At 53.4% G+C, this 26,719-nt stretch overlaps 1 protein-coding gene across 1 annotated transcript; it reads left to right on the top strand.

Annotated features, from left to right (window-relative positions):
• The first annotated feature begins 929 nt into the window (after window positions 1-929).
• PXDC1 (PX domain containing 1) lies at window positions 930-22,323 on the top strand. Its single transcript, XM_079778294.1, has 5 exons — window positions 930-1,551; window positions 12,348-12,439; window positions 13,167-13,284; window positions 19,718-19,829; window positions 21,145-22,323. Exons 1-5 carry the CDS (start codon window positions 1,296-1,298, stop codon window positions 21,260-21,262), a joined length of 696 nt encoding a protein of 231 aa, XP_079634420.1. The 5' UTR covers window positions 930-1,295; the 3' UTR covers window positions 21,263-22,323.
• Window positions 22,324-26,719: the final 4,396 nt, after the last annotated feature.

Here is a 26,719-nt window from a genome sequence, read left to right as displayed (position 1 = left end):
TGCGGGGCAGGGGAACATCTCTGGAGTTAAAGGACCGGCAACCCGGCCTCAGCCCTAGTTGGGCTTTTGAGGTTTTCTAGAACTCCGCGAAGCACTGGGGGGCCTCGCGCTGGCTCCCCCACCCCAGCCCAGAGCGAGCGATGACACTTCTGGAACCAACTTCCAATTCTGAAACTATCGCTTGAAATCATCTTTCGTTAGGAGCAGCCCGAGGAACTGGAGGCTGAGTCCCCGCTGCTGGGAACCCGTCTCCTTTCCCGGTGCACGGCCTCCCCCGTTAGACTCCCGTCCCTCGGACTCACGAACGGCCTCGGGACGCCCTCCCCGCCACCAGTTGGCCGCACGTCTTAGCAGGGGGTCCGCCGCCCTTTCAGAGGGCGACTCCTTGGCTGCGGACCCAGGTCTAGGGGACGCCCCTTCCCTGCTGGGGCCTGCCCTCCGGTCTGTCTTTCCGGCCGCGTCCCGGTCGGTCTGCAGCCAGCGTCCCGGCCTGTGGCACGACTGGAATGCACCGGGGGACGCGGGGCGGGCGGACGCGGGGCGGGATCGCCGGCTCCCTGGGTGGCGGTGCGGAGACGGGCTAGAGGCGAACAGTCCCAACGCCCCGCGACTCGGATCCCGGGTTCGGAGTGTGCCCCGCAGCCTCCCTCCGCGCTCGGCCCAGCCCCCCCTCCCACCCCCCAACCCCCGGCCCGCAGCGACCCCAAGGATCAGAAGAGGAAAGAGGAAAAAGTCTCCCGAACCCGAGCGCAGGCCCGCCACGCCCTCCCTTCCAGCTTCCAGTCGTCACCGGGGAGCGGGGGGAGGAAGCCGGGAGGGCGGTCCGGTCTGGGAGGGGGCGAGGGGGCGGGGCCGAGCGCGGGTGTCGCCCCGATTCGGCGGGCAGGGGTCCTCGCGGCCCCAGCGGCGCGGGCTCGGGGTGGGCGGCGCCGGGCGTGGGCGGCGGGCCAGGCCAGCCCTCCGCGCGTCCTCTCCCCGGAGGCGGAGGAAAGCGGCCCGGCCGCAGCCCCGACGTCGCCGCCCGCGGTGGGAAGTGCTTTAAAAGCCGCCGCCCGGCCCCCGCCCGGTTCTCGCCCGGCTGTCTCGGGAGTGTGCGCGGAGGCCGGGGACTGGCCGCCGACCGACTTCCGACGGACCCCGATCCCGGGTAGCCCCCCGACCGGCCGACCTCGGCTTCGGAAAGCCCGGGACAGACCCCGGTCGGCTCCAGGCACACCCGGCTGGCCCGGACGCGCCCCCTGCCGGCGGGCAGCGGGCCGAGGGCGCCGGCGGCGGGGGCATGCGTGGCCCGCGGTATGGCCTCGGCCGTGTTTGAGGGCACCTCGCTCGTGAACATGTTCGTGCGCGGCTGCTGGGTGAACGGCATCCGCAGGCTCATCGTCAGCCGGCGCGGGGACGAGGAGGAGTTCTTCGAGATCCGCACGGAGTGGTCGGACCGCAGCGTGCTCTACCTGCACCGCAGCTTCGCCGACCTGGGCCGCCTGTGGAAGCGCCTCCGGGACGCGTTCCCCGAGGACCGGCCGGAGCTGGCGCGCGCGCCGCTGCGCCAAGGTGCGGGGGCGCGGGCTGCGGGCTGCGGGCGGGGCCGGGGCCGCGGGGGCGGTGGGGGGTTAAGGGGGAGTGCGGCTGTGAGGTCGTTGTAAAGTGCATGAAGGGGAGAGGGGGAGTTACTTAAACTGAGATTGCGGCTTTCCTTCCGTCCCGGCACGGGCTGGGGACACTTCGACCCTCCGCCCGCGGGTGAAGGGCGCCCAGAGTGCCCGTGGTGAGAGGACAGGGAGTCGCTCCTGGAACCCCGAAGCCTGGATACCAGAATGGGAGCCCTGACCGTCCCCTCGGGCCAGTCACTGGCCAGGACCAGTGCGGCGGCCGGTGTAAGGGTGGGCCCCAGGCCTCTCAGTCTCGGCGCCTGCCCCGACGAGTGGTCGCCTCCGTCCCCACTCTCGGGAAGGCCAGCTGCGACCCCGCCCCGCCCAGGGGGGGCAGTAGGGTGCTAGGGAGACCTATGGGAAGAGCTGACAGTGTCCAGTTGGGGGTTGCGCCCCGCAGACTCCTCCCCCGGGCGGGGCCGCGCCTCTGGACTTCGCTGACAGCGGAGCTGGAGTGCGTGTTGCCACGCAGCCTTCTGTCACCGCTGGGGAGGGCCAGCCCACGGGCGCTGCAGAGGAAAGCTCGGCCCCCACCCCAGGGGTGGGTCCACATTTGCTCTTGATTAACTGTGGCGGCCTCCTCCCTCGCCTTGTGACCGGGCCTGGCTCCTGGGACTGGAGTTTCAGAGATCTGCTGTGGCTTCGCAATTCCCACTGCCTGTCTGTCGCCCGTCCCACTGGCTGCCCTTTGGAGGCCAGGAGGGGAGGAGGTGGGAAGAAGAAGGAAGGGCCAGAGAAGCTAAAATTGAGATGGGAAGGGTTGCAGAGGGGGAGAAGGGGCCAGGAAGGTCTGCAGGGCTCTGAGCAGCCTCACTTCCCTTATTACCCCCGCCCCCCACCATGACCACCTGCAGTTAGGTGACACCCAGAAGCCTTCCTTTCTGCAGTCCTCTGAGCAGAGACTGGGTGGCACTTTGGGGGCAGTTATTGAAGCTGAGGGTGACCGGGACAAGTCTCCTTAGCTGCTGTCCACCTGAGATCTTAAGATAACCTCTCCTTACCCCCTGGCATCCCCACTCCCACCCCAGAGAGTGAATTATATGGCTCATTAGCTCAGTTCCCATCCACATCCTCTGGCAGACACGTCATGTTGGAAAGGTTCCCCAAGCTGGTGAGTCTGGAGGCCCTGAGCGAGACAGCTTGCCTTGCAGGCTTCTCTTTGCTCCCGGATTCCCACATTTATAGCCATTCTGGAGACAGTTTAGGATTATTTTAAGCATGGCAACAGTTTTCCTTGGGCTTGCTCTTTGGGTGTGTGTTAGTGTATTTTTTAAATTCAAATGAATGCCCAAATCAGGAAAGCTTAGTTGCGTTTTCTCCTTTCTGGAACAAGGTGGGCCATGAACGAATTGGGGCCCCCTAAGGCCTTCAGAGCGCCTGCCGTCCCCTCTGCCCTCCAGGTCTCACTAGGTCAGGTGGCCCAGCTCAGCCGTGACCCTGGGCACCCTGCCTGGTCCCTCCTCTGGAACACAGTACCTGTTGCTCACTTTTGTGTATGTGAGGATTAAAATGCAGAGTGGAGTGTCTAGCAGTAGTAAGCCCTGCATTAATGCTAGCTCCCCTCAGCACCCACTGCTTCCGGTGAGACTTGTAGATGGTGGTGGGGAGGAGAGCGTGGCATCGGCTGCCCTGGGACGTGATAATGAAAAGTCTTACCTGGAGCAAAAGGGAGGTGAGTGTGAGGCCCTGCCCCGCCCTGCACATGCCCCTGGCTCTGTGCCTTCTGTGTGCATTTGAGTTGTGCGGGGTCAGTTTAGGTTCCTGAGGTGTAGACACACAGAGAGCATCTCTGAAGAGAGCCACTTACAAGTGAAGAAAGGTTTAGGATGATGGGGGGTGGGGGGGAGTAGACTTGAAAAGGATATGATAGGCTGTGGCTGGTGTGCTCAGTGGTTAGAGTGTCAGCCTATGCACCAAAGGGTCATGGGTTTGATTCCCAGTCAAGGGCATGTACCTGGGTTGCAGCTTCAATTCCCGACCAGGTCAGGGCAAGTGCAGGAGGCATCCAATAGATGTGTCTCTCTAACATCATTGTTTTTCTCTCCTTCTTCTACTTTCTGAAAGTTAATGGAAAAAATAACCTTGGATGAGGATTAACGAAAAAGAAAAGAAAGGATATGATAGGTACTTTCAATTACCTGAAGTGGGGGGGGGGAATTCAAATGAGGTATTAGCCATAGTGGTGGTCTTGGTAGTAGGGGCAGTGGGGGTGGTGAGGATGAGGACCAGCCGCTGGGTGAAAGGACCTTATAACAGCCCACGGTGGAACTGTTGGAACCTTTGGCTGGATGCCTGGCTCAGCAACCTTAATTCCCCATCTAGTCCTTGATTCTCTGAAGGGAGGCAAGCTGGTCCCTCCCCAAGCACCACCTGAGTTTTGTACCATCCTAAGGGAAGTCCGTTTCCTTTTCAGAACTGTTTAAGTCCAGGGAAATCATTTTCTTAGTAAAATACATTCCAGTAATGTAAAAGAAAAGTCCACCTCATTTCTATGTGCCAGGTATCATCCGGTGCTAGGGACATGGTAGTGAACAAAAAAGAACCCCCCCCCCCAAAAAAAAAAATCCCTGCCCTCATAATTCTTATATTCTGGTTGGGAGAAACCTAGTAATAAACAAGATAAGTGAAAAATATCTTAGTGATAAATGTTCAGAAGATAAAAAATAAGTAAGCAAGGAAAGGAGCTATTGCTTATGGGGGCAGGGAAGGTAGGGTGGTCCGAAGGGTCTGAAAGGAAGTGACCTTTGAGTAGAAACCTGAAGGAAGGGAGGGAGCCAGGCCACATCACTACCTGTGGAAGAAAGAGGAGCAAGTGCAAAGGTCCTGGGGCCTGCACGCACCTGGTGACTTTGAGTAGTGAGAGGCCATTGTGGCGGGAGTGGAGAGGGTAGTCAGAGATGATTGGGGAGGTAGGGAGTGAGCAGGTCACACTCAGATTTGGGTTCTTACTCAGAGATGGAGAGCTTTGAACAAGTGACTTAATCTAACACACACTCCGCTGCTGTGCTGAGAATGACTTGGGAAGGAGGGGAGGCTGGCTCGAGCTGCTGGGACATTGTGGCAGGTGTAGCAGCGCAGATGTGAGACGTGGCCAAGCACTGATAGTCTGCAAGGGAAGAGCACAGCATTGACTGAGAGACCAAATGTGGGTGTGAAGGAGCCTCAGGCCCGCAGCCAAGCTTTCAGCCTGAGAAACGGAATTGCCACTCACTGAGACGGAAGCCCACAGGAGCCGGGGTAGGGATGGAATTGCCACTCACTGAGACGGAAGCCCACAGGAGCCGGGGTAGGGATGGAATTGCCACTCACTGAGCCGGGAAGCCCGCAGGAGCCTGGGTAGGGCTCCAGCTTTGAGTGTATTTCAGCATTTTCTCCAGATAAGGCCCCTCATTGGGAGCCTGTGGGTGCACATGTCTGCTCACCTTTATCACTGAAGATTTTAACCTACCTACAACCTCATGGACTGTCTGTGCTTGGATTTGAGGTCTGAGGGATGGGAGTTAAGGTATCTAGGGTATTATCAGGATACCCCCACCATCCTCACACACCCTGATAGCTCGAGGAAAATGTGTCCTCTGCTCCCAGGCCTGAGCCTGTCCTGTGGGCAGAGAGGGAAGAAGCTCAGCGCTGCCCCAGACCAGCCGGGAGAACGCCACCTGCTGGGTGGGACGGACTGTAGAGTCTCCGAGTTTACATTTTAAGGGCTGAGGAAAGTTCCAGCCACCTGGGCCCTGGGCAGCAGAGTGGGGGCACAAAGACCTTCTTTGCCAGGCCAGATGTGTGCTCAGTGAGCCTGCCCCTCGCCTGTGACTCAGCTCCCACCCCCATGCATAGCCCCACCGCTGGGTGTCCTGCCCCTCCTAACGGGCAGTTTTCACTTCTGGGGGTTCGGGGTATCCTTTCAGATTCACAGGCCAATTTTGAGTTTCTTCCATGGGTAGTGCACCCTGGCTGGGTGCTTTCCAAGGACCCCAGCAGCGTGGCCGTGTGGTCTGCCACCCGTCCTGGCTGGGACTGTCCCCCTCCATGTCGCCTGCTCTTCCTCTTTCCTCCTTCCGCTTTACCTATCTTTCCCAAGTCCACACCCTGCCACTGCCCAGACTTCCTCTGGTTTCCTTGTGCCGGTGCTCCTGGTGTCCGGTCCGGTCCGGTCTCTGCAAGTGGCCGCGTGGCTGATTTGGTTCATGGTCCTGTGAGCTCATCCCAAGAGAGCCCACTAGCTGTGGGCACAGGTGACCCGAGCTAACTCTCAGCTAGAGAAGGAGCTGACATGGTGCTTTCCACCAAATTTCAGAGGAGAAACTCAGTTCTGCTTCTCAGGTCAGAACCCACGGTGGCATCCTGGCTGCCCTCAGAGACATGGATCCCCTCCCCTTCTTAAAACACGTCTAGGCCTCTCCTTTCTCTGCTGTCTCTTTTAATCAACCCTTTTCCGAAAGGTGAAGGATACTCCTGCATTGTGGACAGTGGCAATCCGGGGAGATTCAGAGTCCCAGGCGAGCTAATAACGGTGGGCACTGGGTCAGCTTGCCTCTTCTGGCTGAAGCCCAGCTTGGAGTTGCATCATGCTCATGGGATTCAGGAGACAGAGAGGCTGGTGGTGAGTTATGACCCCGACGTGCATTTGACCCACGTGGCACAGTCCTCCGGGCAGGTGTCCTGTGGGCGCTCTGGGCTCTGGGCAGTAAATGGGACAGTCAGTACGTTGTTATTGGTGGTTGGCATTGCCCGCCCACTGAAATACAGTTTTTATTGGTATTTTTGTTCACTTTTACTTTCTTGGGTGACAGTCGGCATCCACTGGTCACTGCTGGTTGTCACCACTAAAAAGATGGTCCCCTTGTCCTGGAGCCTAGAAGCCCCAGCGCCCCGTGGTTGGAAACCTCTCCTTGGTGGGAAGGCCAGGGAGCCTGAGGGTTAGGGTCTGCTCTCCGTTCCGTCTGGGCCTGCTGTGGCCTCCCTGCGATGACATGATGGCAGCCCAGGTGTCCCCTTGGAGCTCACTCTCTCCCCAAGCACACACCTTCCGTCCATCTTCCTCTGACCCCGCACCCTAGACTGAGTCACAACTGTGGACACAACCACATAGCTCCTTTGATAACTTACCCCGCAAGTTTTACTTAATTTTTTGTTTTAAGAACAAAACACTTTAATTGTCCTTTGCTGATAGGTAACTTGTCACCAGTGGGGAAGCACACTGAGCATCAGTTGGGCAGAGCGGAGAGCAGGAATGGAAGTGTGATTACAACTCTTACACAGCATCTTCAGTTCCCCCAGGCAGCTGGCCTGCCTCCCTGGTGAGAAAACGGAGGCCCTGACGGGCTGGAGCACAGGTCACAGCGGGCGGGCTCAGGGGAAGTGGGGGAAGCACTGGCTCTGGAACCAGACCGGGAAGGACTCGGAGTCTGGCTCTGTCTTGCCGGTGACTTCAGGCAAGTGGCTTAGTTCCTAGAGGCCCGGGTACGTGATGGCAGTAGCGATGTTTGCGCGGCAGGGCTGTCGCGAGTGTGAAGCGGCGATCTCCACGCTGGGCACCTGAGAGTGGTTGGCTTTGGACTCAGGACCACGTGACCCTGGAGCTTTGGCTCTTTTCTTTGCCACTCTTTTTATAAACACCTTCCCCAGAGGTGGACGGTAGTTCCGCATTGTGGACAGTCATGACAAGGGAAGTCATCCAGATTCCGAGAGCCGGAGGGTGGCCCCCTGCTCCTGAGAGCGCCCTGTCCAGGTGTGGCCCCCTCCTCCCGTCCCTGCCCGGCTACAGAGAGGCCCCACAAGGGGTTCCCTCCACCATCTCGGCGGGCCCCACGGACCAGGCCTGTGGCTCTGCTGGGCAGAGACTAGAATTGGGTGCCTGGTGTGGGTCAGGCCCAGGGACTGTGCTCCAGGGGGCAGTCTTATGAGGGGCAGGAGACTGGATACCTGGGGCTGGTGTGTGTGCTACCATAAGGAATAGAGTTACCCGGTGGGCAGAGTTCTCGAGGTCAGAGCCTGCAAGGGGGGCCACGACTGCCCTCTGCTCCCATGGCGAACCCCTTCATGTGGCGTGTGAGGCCCGGCTGGCTCAGCCTTCCCTACCCCTGCCCCAGCCACACTCCAGATCCCACACCCTGATCTCCTTCTCCCTCCCTCGCCCCTTCCTTCAGGCCTCCTAGTCGGAGAGGGTGGGTCCCTTGCTATGGGTCTTCCTAGCTCCCAGGTGACGCCCCACTCCCTGTGGCCAGTGTGCCACTTCCATCCTCCTGGCAGCAGGAAGCCCGGGGGAGCCAGGGGTCCTGCTAGCTTGCTGGCCAGGGCACCTCCACACCTGGGGGGCTGCCTGGCTGGAGCAGGAGGGCAGGCAGCATTGGGGGGTGAGCGGATGAGAGGTGCTTCCTGTTGTGAGCGCTGAGAGTGGGGTGGTGTTCCCTCAATGCCGTTGATGTTTTAAGGCAGACTGGCTAAGCGAACGGCTTCTGAAACACGTTTGGGAAGGGAATTGTGCTTTCAGTGGGAGAGCAATGACGAGGCCTAGAGAAGGAGGGGTTAAGGGAAGGAAACAGAAAAGGTCGGTACTCTTAAGTGAAACACTTACTTTCTCATGTGACAAAACCACATTCACTCAAGGGGGCATCTGCCCGTTGTAGGAAGACACAGAGGAGGGAAGAGCGTCTCCTCTCAGCCCTTCTTGCATCCTCAGAAAGTGTAACTTGGTCGCTGCCTCTTCGGCCTCCTCCTCTCCACCACCGAGCAAGGGAAGCCGGCAGGGAGGGTGAGCCAGCAGGCACCCCCAGTATGCAGCAGGTGTCTGCAGGGGCAGACAGTCCCCTTGTAAACGCTGCATGACACCTCGCAGAAGGGAGCACAGGACACTGAGAGGCGTCGAGGGGAGCGCTGCGGGTCCCGGGAGAAAGGCCCTCATTGGGACGTGTACGTGTGCAGATATAGCCACGGGGCCACGTCTCCAGCTGGTTTCTTAGCCTCCATTTCTTGAATGTTGGCTGCCTATTTAGAAAACAGGCACTGTACGTAGGAAGTAAGCCTATAAGGTTTTCCAAAAAATTTTAAATGTTTTGTTTCCAAAATGTGCTTTATGCTCAACCTTTAAAGAACATGCATCTCCTAAGCACGCATGATGACCGGTGCGTTCCCGGTGTCATCCACACGGTCTGCTCTCTGTACGGGGTGTTGATGGACCCGTTTGTGCACTGGAGAAGGAACTCTGGAAATGTAATTTATTATGTGACTTGGTTGAGAGGTCACGTTACAGAAAATCTTCCTAGGGCTCTATTGTGGAGTCTCCTCTGGGACTTGTGCCCTTTGGGTAATGGACACTCCTTCATGTGCTTCAGAAAGACGGTCTTCCTTCCAACCTGACCGAGAAGGCTCCTGACTTTATTTCCAGAATTTTAGCAGCAGAGGCTCAGGTTAGGTTCGGGTGTCCCGAGTCTGTCCGTGGAGGAAGCCTGGGACCGTCTGAGGTGTTCTGCACAAAGCCTCCGCTTCCTGAAAAAAAATGGGACTTTGGACCCAGGCTTCTGAGACTAGGAAACTGGGTTGTTAGTGTTTGCGGCCACTGATGGGTCATTGTGCTGATGTCAGCGTGTTCAGTCTGGGTTTCGAGAATAAATCAGGTGTTTGCATGAAGAAGCCGATCGTGAAACCGATAGAAACAATCTGTTTTCTCAGTTTCCAAGGCTAAACTAGTTCACAAGCAAAAGCCACCCTGGCTGCTGTAGGCTGACTTTAACCCTCAGATGTATGTAAAACTGGCACACCGAGATTGATATATAATTGTGCTATCAATCTTTTGGTTTCAATTTTTTAATTGGTCAGGGCTAAATCTGGATAAAATTTTCACATCACAAATTGTGTGAAGTGAAATCTTAACAGTTGAGGTTATATTAGTGTTTATGTTTTTATCAGAAATTAGAAAAACTCCCGGGTGCTGTGAAGTCTACTGAGTCAGCTTCCTGATAGAAGTATCTGAATGTGGCTGGGAGTGGATTATCCCTTCCTGTCCTCACTGGACTGAATTCCATGGCTTCCAGAGTACTGTCACCCCCTGCTGGCAAGTCCTGGAACCACAGTCTCATACCCAAGAGGTGTGGGGAGACCATAGGTGGAGGAGCAGGTACAGTGCAGAGTGGTGAATTCTGCAGACGTCAGGAGAGAATTCTCTGGGAGCCCAGGTCTCCCAGCCTCTGATGTGGGGAAGGCTGCGCAGAACAGAGGGCATATGCCCCCTCATGAGGGCTGGATGAGATTTTCTCATACACGAACCTGGAGGTGGGGGAAGGTCAGCAGAAAGGTTGTCCCAGCAACAGGCAGTGTTGTGTGAGGGTGAGCAGGTCAGCAGGCAGCACTGCACGAGGGTGGGGAGCTGTGTTTGGATGGCGTGGGCCTGTTCCTCGGGGTTGGTGTGAGGGTTGGGGACTCACAGGGCACAGGATCAGGTTGAGGAGGGTCTGTGCACTTGGGTAAGACGCTGAGACTGTCTCCAGAGGCCTGACCACGTGCTTCTTGCTTTCTTCTGGAAAATGGGTCACCATGAAGACAGGGTTCCAGGTAAATACAGTCAAGGTTGAATTTCAGATAAATAATGAACAATTTTTTAGTAGAAGTCTATCCATACTATTGCATTATTCATTGTTTATCTGCAGTTCAAATTTAAATAGGCATCCTGTGTTTTATTTGCTACATCTGGCCCCTTAAAAGATAATCATAGAGCAGAATGTATTTATCTGATGAAGTCTTATCCTTGGAGATTATTAACCCAACCATAGGTTGAACATTAATTAAAGCAAAAATGTAACCAAAACTATGTTGTTACAGCAAAGATACAAGAATTGTAAACCTCTGTACTGACTTAAGATTAAGTTATGCTTTTAACTTGTAAAGCGGGTGTAAATGCTGTTTGCCCTCACTCTGCAGGAGGTTAGTCTTCCTACAGATGTGCCCACAGAACATAATACTGTGTCCGAGGCCCGACTGATTAAGCGAGTCGTCCAGCTGCAATAGAAGCTGAAGTACAGGAACAGTTCTGCTCACCTTGGAGTAATGAAGCACCTTGTGGGCATGATGGACATACTGGTCTCTTTAAAAACACTTTCAGAGGATTTTGCCTTGGTCCCTTTCCCTCCCGAGACTTCCCTGAAGCAAGCAGAAGATGAAAGCACTTTGGTGCAAGCGTGTGCATGTGTGTGTTTGAAATTCTGTTCCCAGGAATTCAGGGCCTGGAGAGCACGTCTGTGTCTCCTTCTTGTCCCTGCTTCCCGCAGCGTGCTGGGCGACGTGCTGGGGCCGACAACCTGGGGAAGAGCGGAGATGGTGGCCCAGTCCCTGTCGCCGGGGATGGCTGGGGCGCTGTGCCGGATGTGCCGGGCTGGGTGGGTAGGGGCCTGGGGTTTCCCAGTGGTCCAGCCATGACCTACCGGCCTGCCTCTGGGACTCCTGCTCCCTGGCCAGCTGCCATCTGGCTGCCTGGGCCTGTGAGGCTGGGCAGGGGGGGCTGGACCAAGCAGGGACGCCGACACCCAAGGGGCTTGTGCTTCAGGAAGGTGAGAGGGTGATTCCTGGCCTCGATTCGCGCTGACGCTGTGGAGCATCCCCCTGCTGTGGCCAGGCTTTCAGAACTGCCCTCGCCCACGTGTGGGGTGCTCCTGGCTCTCCAGGGACCCTACATTGTAGGCCTCTTCCTTTCAATCACGTAGTGTAAGAAATTAATTTTATCACTTATGTAGACGCAGTCAATGATTTGCCTAAAAACAACAAGCACCCTTTCTCCTGTAAAACAAAATGAAACCAGAACTTCTAACGAACTTAGACTCATTACTGACAACAGTTCTGGGATTTCAGCCGCGTGTTTTGGTGAGAGCTCACAGGGCAGGCATCCTAGGTCACAGGACGTGCGGGGAGAGGCATGTCTTCTTGGGAATAGAATATTCCCCATCTCCAGGAAGCCGATGTACAGATACTGTAACGGGCGGGTTTGTGTTCCTCACTGTTCATGGGGACACAGAAACGTACCCCGATTCTCCATGCTGTAACCTATAGCATTTACAAAGCAATAGCCTGCACTTCCCAATAGCCGCTCAGGATTTCTGGTAACTAACAAGTCAGATGCTGATTCCTGGAAAGTGCTGTGAGTCATGCCACGTTGGTTTTCTCTGAGCAGAAATCTGATTTCTTCCTTCCAACACCAGCATTTAAATGACGTATCTAACCATGGGCTCCATTCAGATGGGCCCTGGGGTCAGTCAGCAGCACAGAGCGAGTCCGCCTGCTGCCGCGTGGTGGGCGTGGGTGTAGCCAGGGCACCTCCCCTGGTGCAACCACCATAGGTGGAGCCCAGGGTGTTTATGGAGCCATCCCTGCTGCCCCCTCAGAGGCCACTTGGAGGGTCTGTCTGTGGCTTATGCCTGCCTACCCCCCTCACTCGCTGTCCCTGGCTGCCAGACCTCTCGCTCTAGACGGCATTGTCACCCCAAATACACCCAGATCATTCACTGGGTCTTTGAAACTTCACATGAGGTGTAGAACAGGGCTTCAGAGTAGGGCTGTACATACGTGAACGAGGCTGAGTAGATGCACCCACCCTCATGCAGGGTGACACAGGGGTGGCACCCTCATCGTGGGAGGCCTGTTGTCTGTATTTGATGTGGGAGCACATTTCCTGGTCTGTTTTTCTGACTGTAGGCATGTCTGTCTCCACTGTAGGACTGGTAGCCATAAAGGACGCCCATGATATAGAGACCAGGCTCAACGAGGTGGAGAAGTTGCTGAAGACCATCATAAGCATGCCATGTAAGGTGAGTGGGTCGGGTCCGGCTGGGCGGGACGGTGACACATCCCACCAGCGTCCACATAGCTGGCCTGCTGGCTCCCTTGGCCACCTGCCCCTCCCCGGAAGTGTCAGGCCATAGGGAGGTCGGTGGGTAGACCCGGGAAAGAAAGACTTTGATGAGCTCCAGTGGCTCCATAGTTTCTTCCCTGGGCAAGTGGAAGTGGGGGGCCCAAGAGGTGTTGAGTAGGAAGGGAAGGGGGCCCTCCACTACAGAGGTCTTGGCTCTCCTGCTTCCATGCAGAAGGTCTTGCTGAGGGTGTCTGAGGAGAGGCGTGAGGAGCCCGAGGGGGTGTTGGCCTCAGCAGCGGCAGGTGGATAAGCAGCTTGCAGGCCTGGGTGCAGTGGTGATGAGGAACTGGCCGCGTCAGGCGACCACCTTACTCCTGCAGGCTGTTGCCTGCCTCCTCTGTGGGTGGGAGAGTCAGGGCGCTCATAGTTTACTGTGAAGTGAAGGGAGCTGTGGGGAAATGCTGGCCATGCAGCACTGAGAAAAGCTAGCCAGCTGCTGTCACCCCGTCCTGCCTGTCCCAGAGGCCTTGCGTTTCAGCCATGTGTCCATAAATAAACGAGGTCAGCGATTGCAGCCTCTTCCGCGTGGTCGGTCCTGTGGGCTGTCTGAACAGGTCTGGGTAGCACTAGATGGGGCCACCTTGTAGAGGATTGATTTTAATAATTAACCAATTTCTCCCCAGTATTCTAGGTCAGAAGTCGTGCTCACCTTCTTTGAAAGATCTCCTCTGGATCAGGTGCTAAAAAATGACAGTGTACATAAAATTCAACCCAGCTTTCAAAGTCCAGTGAAAATATCAGGTAAGAGCTACAGGGAAGGCTTGGGGGAAATGCCGCTGGGGTTTCTAGGAGCCCTTTCAGTGCGGTGGCTGCACCCTGCCCCGCCCCCCCCGTCCCCCCCCCCCCCATCCCCTCCGGGCTCCAGAAAGACAGCCTAACAGACTGTGAGCATTGTGGGTGAGAAGCTGCTACCAGATCCCTATGAACAGTGTTTTCTGACCCAGAGTTCACACTCCCCCTCCGTCCTAAGGGAGTTACTTGGCATATAAATTGGAGCTTAAGAAGCAGTATAATGATGAAAACATTAATGAGGCATTTCTGAAGCAAACTTCTGGAGTCAGTAGTCTAGTCTGCTAAAACGATAGTTCACATAATGTGGCATTGAGTTGTTCTTAGTCTAGGGCAGCTGTGGCCAAAGAGGAGCACACCGTTTAGGTATTGCTAGCATTGATAAATTCACTAAAACATTCACGAAAAAGACAAGGTCAGCAGCAGTAAGTAATCGTGCACTGAGCAGAGCGCTGGCCAGCTCACCTGTGGCGTCAGGGGAACAGAAGGGGGCCCTGGACGTCACCCTTTGTGGTGGCTTTCTAAGATTGGTTGGCCCTGTGGTCAGAACACGGTTGCTTTCTGCAGTGCTGTCTGCGAAGGCTGCTGAGGGAAAGAGCTCTGCCCCGGGGTCTCAGGCAGGCCCCGGGCTTCCCCAGGCAGCAGGCAGTCCACTTGTTTTGGCCTAAGAAGTAGCATTTGAGTGGAGTCTTGCAGGGTTTGCCGGGTGGGAAGGGAGGGAAGGCAGTGGGCTGTAGGCTAACTGTGAGGGCCTGCAGGGCAGCTTGGTCTGTAGGAAGGAGAGGAGGCATTCTGGGGGAGGAGGGAAAGAAGAGGAGGCGTGGAGGAGCAGGAAGTAGATGAGCAGGAGAAGAGCCCAGAGCCGGCTCCTAAGAAGAAATCGGTGGTCGTGGTGAAGGGGAGACCGAGGAAGCCAACCTGGAGGATGGCATTGGTGGAAAAGTGTCCTGACTGAGTTCTGTGCCACAGCAGGGACGGGAGTCCTCGTTGTGTGTTGGTGAGGTGGGCAGGGTGGGCGAGGCCTGGGAACCGGGATGAAGAAGGTACTCCAGGTATGACTGTGTGGGGATGGGTGGGAAGCCTGGGCTGTCTGCCTGCTGCTTTTGGTGCCTATGCAGCTTCCTGTGTGTGCCTGGCAAGAGGAGCGGCGGTCAGAGCCCTCCTCCTTCATGGTGGCGTGAAGGTGGCTGTCGTTTATCCCGGTGGGTGTCTGTGGGCTCCGGCTCGGAGGCTCGGAGGGCTCCGGGACCTGATCGCCAGTCCTGCTGGTTTGCATGCTGCCAGCTGGAGCGGGGCGAGCTCTGGCCTCAGGACGCGGTGGAGGGGTCCCAGCACTGTGTCCCTGCTCTGCTCCAGTTCTTTCTCTGCTGAGCAGGTGGGAGAGCAAAGAGCAGCACAGCCCTTTCAGGGCCGGCGTAGGCACAAGAGCTGGTGTGCTGCAGGTTGGCCCCACGTGGAGCAGGACAGACTCGGGCTGTGTGGCGCTGCCTCTGAGTACCTCCCAGAGTGCGACCTCGTGGAACATCCCAGCCCTCATAGTGGCCTGTCTTATCGGTGACGGTGAGGGGTAAATGAAGGCCACGTCTGCCCTAAGGAGCTGAGAGGACTGAGAGGAAGGGATGGCGGTAGTCCCATGCTAACGTTTTAAGTATGTTCTCCGTGTTTCTTCAAGAGGACTGAGGACAGAGGCTTTGGTTTGCACCGTATGTGAGCCTCAGTGAGGCCTTGCATGGCTGACCAGGGACACAGTGTCCAGGTCTAGGGAGGCAGGGTGCTGACCTCCTCGTGCCAGCCGGGAGCCCAGGTGGTGGTGGAGGCGCATGCTCTGCCCTGGGGACATAGCAGTCACTACCCCCAGTGTTGGCTCTGCACAAAACACTTTATAATAAACGGGCTGCCAAAAAATGGAGTTTGTAAACATCTACTGCAAGTCGGTCCCCGAAATCCTCCAGCCGGGGGCCTGTCCAAGGAACCCGTGTGCGAGGTGGCAGGCTCCGGGGAGCACCGATCGATCCCTTCCTGAGCCGAGTCTCTGACATAAGGGGTGTCCTCCTCTTCTTCTGCCCTCATCAATGGAGCCCGAAGTCCGGGAGTCTCCCTTTGAAGCTTCCCAGCGCAGACTAGTTTGTAGGTGTGCCGGCGTGGGGGTGTTCCACAGAGTGGAGTGCACGCTCATTGCTCACTGCTCGAGGAGATAAATAGACGAAGACAATGCACTGTGGTAAATTAGGAGACACTTTCCAGTGAAACTGGGGTTTGTGGTGGCACCGACATCCCTTTGAAGAACGAGTGCACACGTTTGCCAGTGGTGCCTTTCAATCTCCGTCCCATATTCTGGGGTTGCTGCGTTCAGGGGTCCCCCAGGTCTGAACATCCACAGTGTCTCTATCAGCCTCCCTCTGTCCCTGGTTGATAGACTGTATACTGACTGGTCATCCCACAACTCTGGCTTCCTGAGCTCAGTAATTTCTCACAACCCGGCATCCACAATAAAACCCAAGCCCCCCGTCATTCTAGGCATGTCAGAGTCTGGCTGGCTCCAGCTTTCTGATTTTGTCACCACAGCACCCTCTGCTGCAGACCCTCCGCCGCTTCCTGGCTGGGCTTCGCTCGTGCCGTGTCTGCCCCTCCACGTCCACTCCTGTCCTGCTAAATTCCACCCATTCATGAAAATGCCCTCGCTTGCTGCGATTCACCCAGCCCCTCCTCCTCCTCTCCCCAGAGATTTCATGCCACTGACATGGCATTTAGGGAGGAGGTGCCATGGGAACGGGCACTGGCCCCCCTGCTCTTAGAGGCTGCTCTTCACACTGGTGAGGTAGGTGCATCAGGCCTCTGCAGGCACAGCCTCCTAATGTTCAGATTGTGCTGTGGCCACGGGCTCCACTAGGTGGCGCCAGGCCCTGGTGGTGCGAGAACCAAGCCAGGTTCTGGGCCCACAACAAGGGCAGTGGATTCTCTGGTGATGCTTTGGGTCAGTACAACCTCAAACAGTCCTCATCCCATGTTAATCTAACTACTATCAAACATAAGAAAAATAGAATATATGAATTAATGAACTGAAGGACTGATAGCATATGGAGCCCTGGAAACCATGGCTGCAGTTAAAAAAAAGAAAAAGCATTACCACAGTAGTAATTACTGCAGAAAAGATCCATCGATAGCTGCTAAGATTAGTGGGCAAACATTTCAGGAGAAATAGGATTTGCAGAATCTCGATGCATCTCCCTAAAGGTATTTCTTAACCACCAAGAGAAATACAGTAACCTTTGGGGAAACTGGCAGAACCTCCTTACGCAGGTGATCCAGGCCCACATCCCGGGAGTGAGGCCAGTGACATCACACACCCAGGGCTCCTGCTAGACTAACCACTGTGGTCAGAGCTCACGCAAGTATCAGGGACATCGAGGGACAGTCGGTAAAATAACTCACCAGTCTCTTCAAAAGTGTCCCGGTCATCAGAAATGAGAATAGACTGAGGAACTGTCAGAGGTCATAGGAGTCTAGGACACAACAGCTTAATGCAACAAGGAGTCCTGCGTTGGGTCTGAAACCAAAAAAAAGCTGGTGAAACTCAAGGGAGGGAGATGCTCAGTTAACAGACCTGTGCCATGTAATTTCCTGCGGTTGGTAATTCTACCACAGTTACCTGAAGGGTCAACATCAGGAGAAGCTGGTGAGGGATATGTGAGAACTCTGTACTGGTTTCACAACTTTTTTATAATTCTAAAATTAGCTCAAAAATGTTAACAAAAATAAGAAATGGCAAAGCAGGACTCTACTTAATGTGAAAAAATGTAGCTTGAGAATGCACCATTTCATAGAATCAGTCATGCATGTGATTAATTAAATTGGCCAGTGATTTTTTTTTACTATAGGTATTAAGCTGACTTCTAAGAAATTAAAATGCTATAATTTTTCTGTCATCACAACAGTGCTTTGGTTTCTTTTTATTTGCATGACACAGCAGATATGAAGACATTAGCAGCCACGGTAATAACTATCATTTCTCAAGCACCAGGTGCTTATTCGGTCTTTACAAATACCACCTCGTTTAATCTGTATGTGCCCTTTGGGGTGGATACTGTTGTTCCCATTTTACAGAAGAAGAAACTGACTGAGCAAGAAGTAACCTGCTCCCCAGGCAGAAGTAGCAGAACTGGAGTTTCCTCCAGGGCCCAGGTGGCCTTTCGAACAATTAAACCACATTTCTGTGCACAAAGGCTGAGCACAGGCAGCTAAGGAATGGTTTGCTACATGTCTATTTTGAGGGGGCTGGTCAAGATTCCAATTTTTAGAGCTTCAAGTTTCACATTTAAGAAAAATTAGGAAGTCCTAGCCGGTTTGGCTCAGTGGATAGAGCGTCGACCTGCGGACAAAAGGGTCCCAGGTTCGATTCTGATCAAGGGCATGTATCTCGGTTGCAGGCTCCTCCCCAGCCTGGGCCCTGGTCGGGACTCGTATAGGAGGCAACCCAATGTGTTTTTCTCACATCGATGTTTCTCTCTGTCTCTCTCTCTTCCACTCTTCCTAAAAAAAATCAATGGAAAAATATCCTCGGTTGAGGATTAACAACAACAACAACAAAAAACAAAAAACCCCACAACAACAGGAAAGATTAGGATGTTCCTCTACAAGGTTCAGAAATGTTTGAGGCACTGACATTTGTTTTCACTTGGAAGGTTCCCCCCAACCCCTTGGTTGGGGGTGGGGTGGAGAAAGGTGCTGGGGCCATCTGCTGACTGTACGGACCTCACTCTGAGGTCTTCTGTGCTTCCTGGAGAGACAGATTTGAGTCAAACTTAATGAAAGCAGCTAAAGAAAGTGTTTGTTTTTTATTGTTTTCATTAGGGCTCCCATATGTTTGAAATCGAGAGGGGAGGGGATCTTAGTCTTTCTGGTTAAGAGTTAGTCACCCTCAGAGCCACTCAGGCTCCAGTAACATCTTCTTGCACCTTCTCACACCTCGGAAGTAATTGGCCCTGGAGGTTCCCAGCGCCCATGGCCGTTAGTCTTTGCTCCTTCTCAGGACTTGCAGGCTCTCTGGCTGGCTCCCGTGCAGGGAAGGTGGCGGCCCTGCTGGGCCCTGCCTAACTCGCTGGGAGTGGGACTGGCTGAGCTGGTGCTGAGAAAACCTGTGAAATGTGAGCTGTCACCTCTCCAGAAAGCCATGTGGAAATTTTAGCAACTAATTACTTGGCAAATCTGAACAATGAGTTGTCATTTTAATCCTGTAGGGATGAGGAGGAAATCTTACGCTTTTCTTTCTTCATTTTTGTGTGGTTTCCCTAATTCTCTTCATATGGAGAGAAATTTAACGAACTGAGAACCAAATACCTGGAAAGATTAAAAATAAGCATGGAGTTACAATTCCACTTATAAAAAGCAAATCCATGCATGGGAATAAAACAATCTTAAGTTATGGTCAGATGTAAGAAAAAATAAATCTCCCAAACAACAATGTGCCAGGTGCCCAGTGAGCTGGGTGCCCTCGCTGCCTGTGCCATGCCGGGGGAGGAGGGCCGTTTGGAGCTGCGTGTCTGTGTGTTAGGCCCTGACTGGGAAGATGGTAATCCTTTGGAAAACCCTTTGAATTTGAGAATGCACCAGGAACTTTCCAGTTGAGGGTACCGAGTCCCCAGATCATAGAGCCCCTGGCTGGGCTGAGCTCCAGCCGTACGGTAACAGCTACCATGCTCTCAGGCACCGCCATTCCACCACTTCCAGCGCCCAACAGCCCAAGACCTGTGCCCTCGGAAAGCTAACACCACACAGCCAACAAGACATATGAAGACATTTTCTTTGTGGGCCTTTTTACATTATCAAAGTTTGAGCTTGTTGGTAAAAAATCAATTTACATGGCAGAATGAGAGAAAGTGAAAAGTGAAGTTGCCCATTGAGTTTAAAACGCACACTGATCTCATTCCATCCATGCGGCAGCTCCGGGGTGGGGCAGTGGGGGTGGGGGTGGGGGCGGGGAGGGTGCTGTCCTGCCTGACAGATGGGAGCTTAGAGCCCTGCAGTGTGCCAGGGACCAGACCAGGACTCAAACCAGACTGACAGATATGGGCTCAATCCTCCTGCTCCAGCCTCAAACGCATGGGGAGGGTGTGGGAGAGCTCGGACATTCCTGGGGGAGAGAGGCGCCTCCCGCTTGCACAGGCCGGCAGGTATGGCTCCTGTGAAGGCTGCGCCAGCCCCTGAATCGTGTGCTGGGCTCTAGGGTTGGCTCCAGCTGCACCTGTGGGTGCAGAGTGTCCCCTAAAGTGTGGGGGAGACAGGGCAGCAGGTGGAGGGGGGAGTCTGCAGATTGGTGTAAGCCCCAAACTTTAAAACTTCAAAACCCGGCCCCTCCTGAATATTTACCTGTTGCTTTCATTTTCAGAGATCATGAGGTCCAACGGATTTTGTTTAGCAAATACAGAAACTATCGTTATCGACCACAGTATACCGAACGGAAACGAGCAGCACCTGGGTGTGGATCCGACAGAGCATTTGTGAGTGCGCTGGTCTGCATGTCGTTTCACAGATGGGATCCTGGAGCGGTCGGCTAGTGCGCCTGGGTTCACCCCGTGCGGAGCTCTGTAGGCAGGAACTCCCCGTGGCCACAAACACCAAGCCATCCTGCCTGCATTTGGACACTTATTTAGAGAGCTTGCCTTTTCTAGAGGACATAAGACCGTGGTTCATAAACCTGTGGGAACACAGTTCCTTCGTCCAATGGCTGGCTAAGTGGCCAAGCTTCAGGGTCTGGTCTGTGCTGGGCCCGGAGCGGGTGCAGGGGCCACCGCCTCCTCGGCCCCAGGCCTGGTCTCTGGGGATGGGGGGAAGCGGCACCTGCACGTCGGCCTCACATCACAGGGCTAGACGTTCTCCAGACGCCGGGTGCCAGGGCCCGGCCCAGGGGCCTGCGCTGAGGAGGGGAGGACGAGTAACTAGCGAAGGTGGGACAGCCAGAAACACCGCTTCTCCGTTCTTCCTCCCTTTTAGCAGAACTTTGGCCCTGAGTGCTCTGGGGAAGCCGGTACGGGGCCCCCTTGAGGCACAGCCGCCTTCTCCTTGGGAATTATCAGACAGCAGCTTCAGGGGGTCATGGCGTGGCTTCTGTCGACTGTCAACACAACAGGGGTTGTGTGAGTGTCCGGAAGTGATGTAGCCTCCCCTGGCTCCTCTGAATCTTTAAAGCGGGAACACTGTGTCCTCCAGCGTCCACTGTGCAGACCTCAGGTCACAGGGGCGGCACGCCTGGCTCCGGAGCCCAGCGGCAGCGCTGGCTGTGCAGTCTCCCTGTGGCAGGAGAAGCACACGGTGGGCGGAGGGGCTGCTCAGTCCCAGCCCCGGCCCGTCCACTCCACGGGAAACAAACATGGACTAGGACAGAGTCATGTCGAGACACCCAGGCTAGGACTGCAGGACACAGTGTGACCCCAGGATGTGACAGCCCCGGTTGGGAAGCCCTGTCCGCCCCAAGAACGGGCTCTTTCTTAGTGTCTCAGGTGTCTCTCAGGTGGTGGCGCAAGAACCCTTCCCTGTGGTGTCATGGAATGCTGGCGAGGCCGAGGGGCCCTCCTGTAAAACGCTGCTGACCCTTTGCACACCCTGCCCTGCCACACGCGGCCTGGTCCCCGCTGTGTGTGTATGGAGAGCGCATTAGTTCCTGACGTCATGCAGGGCTGGCCTAGTGGAAAGCCCTCCGCAGTTTGACATGGATCCGAAGTGCCCTCCTGCAGGGACCTGCTGGACTCTCTCCATTTGGGTGGCGCTGGGGCAACGAGCCAGCCGCAGCCCTCACCTTTGTCTTTCCTGTTTCAGGTTTGAGAACGGCAGTGAGTTCACCTCCGAGCTGGAGGACGGCGATGACCCAGCAGCTTATGACACCAACCTGTCCTATTACCACCTGGTCCCCTTTGAGACGGACATTTTGGACTGAGTCTCCATGGGCCCTCCTCGTCAGCCCTCAGCTGCTGGTTCTGCTGCTGTTCACCGGGCCCTGTCTATCCCACCAGGGCCCCGTGCCTGCCTGCACTGAGCACGGCTCTGCTGCCAGGCCCCGCTCAGCAGCCCGCGCCCGAGGCCTGGTGTTCTGTGCGTGGGTAGGGGCGGTTCTGGGGTTAGCACCGACCCCACGATCTCCACCAACCAGGAGTCAGGCCTGGGAGTCCACGACGCCTGCTGCTGCGGAAGGGTCTCTGCCACCGCACACCCAGGCCTGTTTCTGCAATCCTAGGACTCGCCCCCCGTGTGGAGGAGCCACAAGTGCCTGCAAGACATCACGATGCTAGGGGACCGCCCAGGGCCTTGCTGGGTTCCTCCTCGCCTGTGACCGCTTCCTGGGAGGAGCCTCCTCCTGGTGCAGGGCCAGGGCCAGGGCCAGGGCCAGGCGCCCCTCCCTCCTGCCGTCCCCAGCACGACAAGCACACAGAACAATCCACGTGAGCCCTTGTTGAGCCCCACGTTCTGGGCGACATAGGCAGGGCGTCCGAAGTAACCAGCCTTTTCCTGAGAAGCAGGATGTGTGACCTCCATCTGTCTTCATCTCTGTCTGGAAACTGAGGGCTGGCTTTGTGTCCGCCACAGTGGGTGTTTACAGAAGGGGAACCGTGGGTGCGGACAGGAACGGGGCTGAGTTAGCGATTCTCCTCAACAGGAAGAGAACCTTGCCTGGCCTGCCAGCATCTCTTCAGGGTCACGGTGCTGTGGCCACCTGGGCCCCGAGGTTTGTCTCTCCTGGTCCCCAGCTCCCCACCGTGGAACTGCCATGTAACGTGAAGGAAGGGAGTGAGAGGAAAGCCGCACACTCAGTTTGCCTGTTCCCCTCTGCCCTCAGGGAGGGTCTGGGGTCTGTGTGCTTATCTCCTTTATTTCTTCACAGTGTCTACTAAGGACCAACATTTGCTAATGTAAATATTAATAAATTATTGAAGTCCTAATTATTTTACACAGTCTGTTTTTAAATCTATTTTAATGAAATAAAATATATTACTCTCCTTTTATGGATGTAGTGTTTGTGTATAAAGGTCTGCCTCCTTTCATTCCCTCCAGGGAGGGGTGGAAGCCAAACCCTGCCCTCAGGTGTTTGGGTAATTGTGTAGGGTTTTCCTCTTCTCCATGTTCCTCGTTGGGACATGTTCTGTGGCCCAGGAAACCTGTTCTGTGTCCCAGCTGCACACGTGGGATTTCCCTTCTGCCTTCCAGCTGTGCTCAGTTTGCTGCATCCTCCTTTCAGGGAGGCTGTTAGGTGGCTGATGGGGGTTGACCAGTTGCCTTTCTTCTCTTGAGGGGTAAAATTCACTTCTGTCCAAGGATAGGGCTGGTTGCTTAGCAGTTAAGGTTAGAATCTTTCACCAAAGAAGTGAAAACATATGTCCACATGAAGACTCAAAAAACCAATTTGCTCATGAATTCATCCAGTGGATATTTCTGTCACTAAAGGGACACTACTCACACCGGAAACCTAGGCTGCCTGGTGAGCAGGGTGGGTAGTGATTCCCATGCTCTGGAATCACTCGCAATGAGCTGCGAGAAGCACCTTACACTCCCAGGAGCAGCAAAGCCAAAGCCATATATCAAAAGGCTCCACTGGGAAGCAGGCGGGTGGTGTCCACAGAAGCCACCACAGAGCTCTGGCACTCAAATGCACACGTTGCAGGGACTCCCAGAGTTGCAAGCCAGCTGACAGGCCGCACACTGCGAGGGTTTAATCTTCTGGAAAAAAGAGAAAAGAGTATTTGTAACAGCAACATACTGCTGAAAAGATTGCCTCCATGTTTACTTCTGGTTATGTGCTTTCTCCTCTGTGAACTCAGTAGCATCCTAGTGTTATCAGAGAATTGCGTGGCTTGCCTTTCTCCCTCCATGGTTGCCTTTCTGTTATTGGAGAATTGCGTGGATTGCCCTTCTCTGTTGCTAGTGGGAGCAGGGTTCTAGGGGTGCCACTGGAATAAGCGTTCCCAGAGTCCCCCACGGGAGGATAAGAGGTAGAAAGCTTTATTTGTGTTGAATTACATCCCCTGGGTTGCAAAGTTGCATTTCCCTTAAACCAGTCCTGGAAGAAGCTCAACTAGGGATTCAGCAGAGCTAGAAGCAAAGCCAGTGTCCAGAGTTTCCCTCCCATGGTGGAGCCGGGCCGGGTACAGCACCAGACTAATTCCAGCCCATCGGTCCATTGTGTGGGCGAGTGGAGTCTGACAGCCCTGCAAGCCAGGAGTCAGGTGCAAGCAGCAAGAGAGGGAACACCCTTGTTCAGGAGGTTATGTATCTTAGAATTTACACCCTTGCAGAGGCCACGCCTATTCCTTTTTTCTGGATAAGGTGTACAATTAAATGATTTTTAGTAAATTTACAGTTAATGGAGTCATCACCACAATCCAGTTTTAAATTTTCCTCTCCCCTTAAAAAGATGCCTTGTGCTTGATTTCAGTCAGTCTTATTCCCATTCCCAACCTCAGGCAACCACGGTGCAGGCTTTCGGCCTTTGTGGATTTGCTTTTCCTGGACATTTTATAGATCACATAGAATGTAGTTTTTGTGTCTAGCTTCTTTCACTGTAAATGTTGCTAGGATGCCCATGTCATAGCAGGTGTGGGTACTTTATTCCTGTTGTGTGCAATAGTCCATTGTATTAATGCACCACATGTGGTTTATCAATCATCAGCTGATAGACATTTGGTCTGTTGACACTTTTTGACATTGTGAGTTACAGGGCTATGAACATTGGAGCTAAAGTCTTTGTGTGGGTATCCATGATTTTTTTTTCTTGGGTACATACCTATGAGTGGAATCATTGGGTCAGATGGTAAATTTATTAACTTTTTAAGAAACTGCCAGACTGTTTTTCAAATTGGTATTTTATATGTATATTCTCTCCAGCCTGTGTGAAGGTTCATTTCTTTCTCCTGGCAAGACTGGGTATTGTCATTCTCTCTGATTATAGCCATTCTAGTGGGTGTGAAGTGGATTTGATTTGCATTTTCCTCATGCCTTCTGATGTTGAGCACCTTCTCATGTGCTTATTGGCCAGCCATTCATTAATCTTCTTAGATGAAATGTGCAGTCATGTCTTTGCCCATTTTATTTTCTTTTGAAATAATTATAAATCACAGAAAGTTGCAGAGTAATAGAGAGGCCATGTGTACCTTATACTCTTTTTGTCCCAGAGGTAACATCTTACATATTTTACTATCTGATCCAAAGAAGGAGATTGACATCAGTACAGTCCATAGACCTAATTCAGGTTTTTATCAGTTTTACACAGACATGTGTGTGTCCAGGAAGTTTCCTCACATGTGTAGATTTGTGCAGGCACCACAGTCAAAGTATGGAACTTGTTTTATTGCCTCAAAAATCTCCCTCATGCTACACCTTTATATTCAAATATACCACCCCCACCCACCCCAGTTCCTAACCCCTGACAACCACTAATCCGTTCTCTATCTCCATAATTTCATCTTTTGAAAGGTGAAATAAATGGGATCCTACAGTATGTAACCTTTTGAAATGGGCTTTTTCCAGTCAGCATAATACCATTGAGATTAGTTCAAGTTGTTGCAGGTATCAGTAGTTGTGTTTTTTAATTTTATTTAGTATTTAGCTGTGTCAAGTCCAAGAAAGTAATGACAGGCTCCAGCTCCAGCTTATCTTTGGCTCCATCACCAACATGAAGGCAAAAGGTCAGCAAAGGGAACAGCCCCACAGGGCAATCTCTCTCTCAGGCCTCCTCTTTCTCAGCCTTTTCTCTCCCCCCGGCACAAGCAGAGTGAGCACATCTGTAGTCCCTTGAACTTCTGTTCTGACGCCCTCTGCCCACTGTGCCTTCACTCTCCAAAGCCCTACCAGCAGCACAGGCAGTGTCTCCTGTGTCACCATCCTTCCATGTCTCTCTGAGGATAGGAAGAGTGAATAATTTGCCTATTATCCCATAGCCACTGGGATTGGTTGAATTAATGAATGGGTAATTAAAGAGAACGTAAAAGGTCACATAGAACAAAGTTCTAAACTGTGTTTCCCAAAAAGAACAGCCAACACTAAACTAACATAATACTTTAAAAAATGTTATGCCCTGGCCCATGTTGCTCAATGGTTAGACCATCCACCTGCACAGTGGAGGTTCTTAGGTTCGATTCCTGGTCAAGGGCAGGTACCTGGGTTGCAGGTCCGATCCCCACCCCTGGTCTGGGCACGTGTAGGGGGCACCCAATTGATGTGCCTCTGTCACATCAATGTTTCTCTCTCTTCCCTCTATCTCTTTCTCTTCCCCTCCGCCTCCATCTCTCCCTTCCACTCAAAAAAAATCAATAGAAAAAATATTCTTGGGTGAGGATTAACAAAACAAACAAAAAAAAAGTTGTACCATCCAACATCCCAAATTTCTTAATCTACAGAAACGAGTTGTTTCTCCCAATACCATCAAACACTCAAATCAGAGAGATTATTTCTAAGTTAAGGAAGAAATAACAAATGACAAAAACATATTTTTATGGTCACTTTAATACCATTCATTAATGACCTTTACTGAAACAGAGGTGGCCTGAATATCTATCTCCATGTATTTTTATAAGTATTAATAACCATGTACACTAAAAGGAAGTTGAAGCAAAATACCAAATCTTTTCTAAGACTTTTAGCAACATTAAAAAATAAATAAAAACATATACTCTAAACCTTATATTAGTAATCACTTCTGTCCATAAATGGTCAATAAAAGTTCAGAGACAACTGACTGTCTGGTGCAAGAAAAGAGTGTTTCGATTATATTTGGAGAATGAGAAAAGCTGTGTCTCCTTGGAGCTTGATTACGGCTTGCAAGGTTGACCTTTGCACCCCTGAGAAAGGGTGCACTCCTAAGTCCGGGCAATGAGCGCAGCTGCAAGATAAACAGAGGAGAGGGCATCACAACCACATCGCTGGACGATATCACATGCCTTCTGGTAACATTGTCCAAACTCTGGGAACGGAGAGCATTCAGGGCACAACCTCAGTCAGAACACAGTTTCCTAAGAAAGGAATGACTACTTCACGTTAATGTGTTTTACTACATTCTAAAGATTTCCAGTTTTTCTTGGAATTCCTTCTTTTAAAACAAAATTAATTCACTTTCAGACTCAGAAAATAAACTGTTTATATGATTCAATAAGATCTAAAGTATGTTCCTGTATATTCAGACATATGCACACAAAATAAAACCATGTCCCTGTAAACAAAAAAAAAGCTAATGTAAACTAAGATGAAGTAGTTCCAATATATATATTTTTAAAATATATCTTATTGACTTTTTACAGAGAGGAAGGGAGAGAGATAGAGTTAGAAACATCGATGAGAGAGAAACATCTATCAGCTGCCTCCTGCACACCCCCCACTGGGGATGTGCCCGCAACCAAGGTACATGCCC

Source organism: Cnephaeus nilssonii (genome assembly GCF_951640355.1).
Source record: "Cnephaeus nilssonii genome assembly, chromosome: 7".
NCBI lineage: Eukaryota > Metazoa > Chordata > Mammalia > Chiroptera > Vespertilionidae > Cnephaeus > Cnephaeus nilssonii.
The sequence above is the reverse complement of the archived record's forward strand: the minus strand, read 5'-3'. Positions and strand labels throughout refer to the sequence as shown.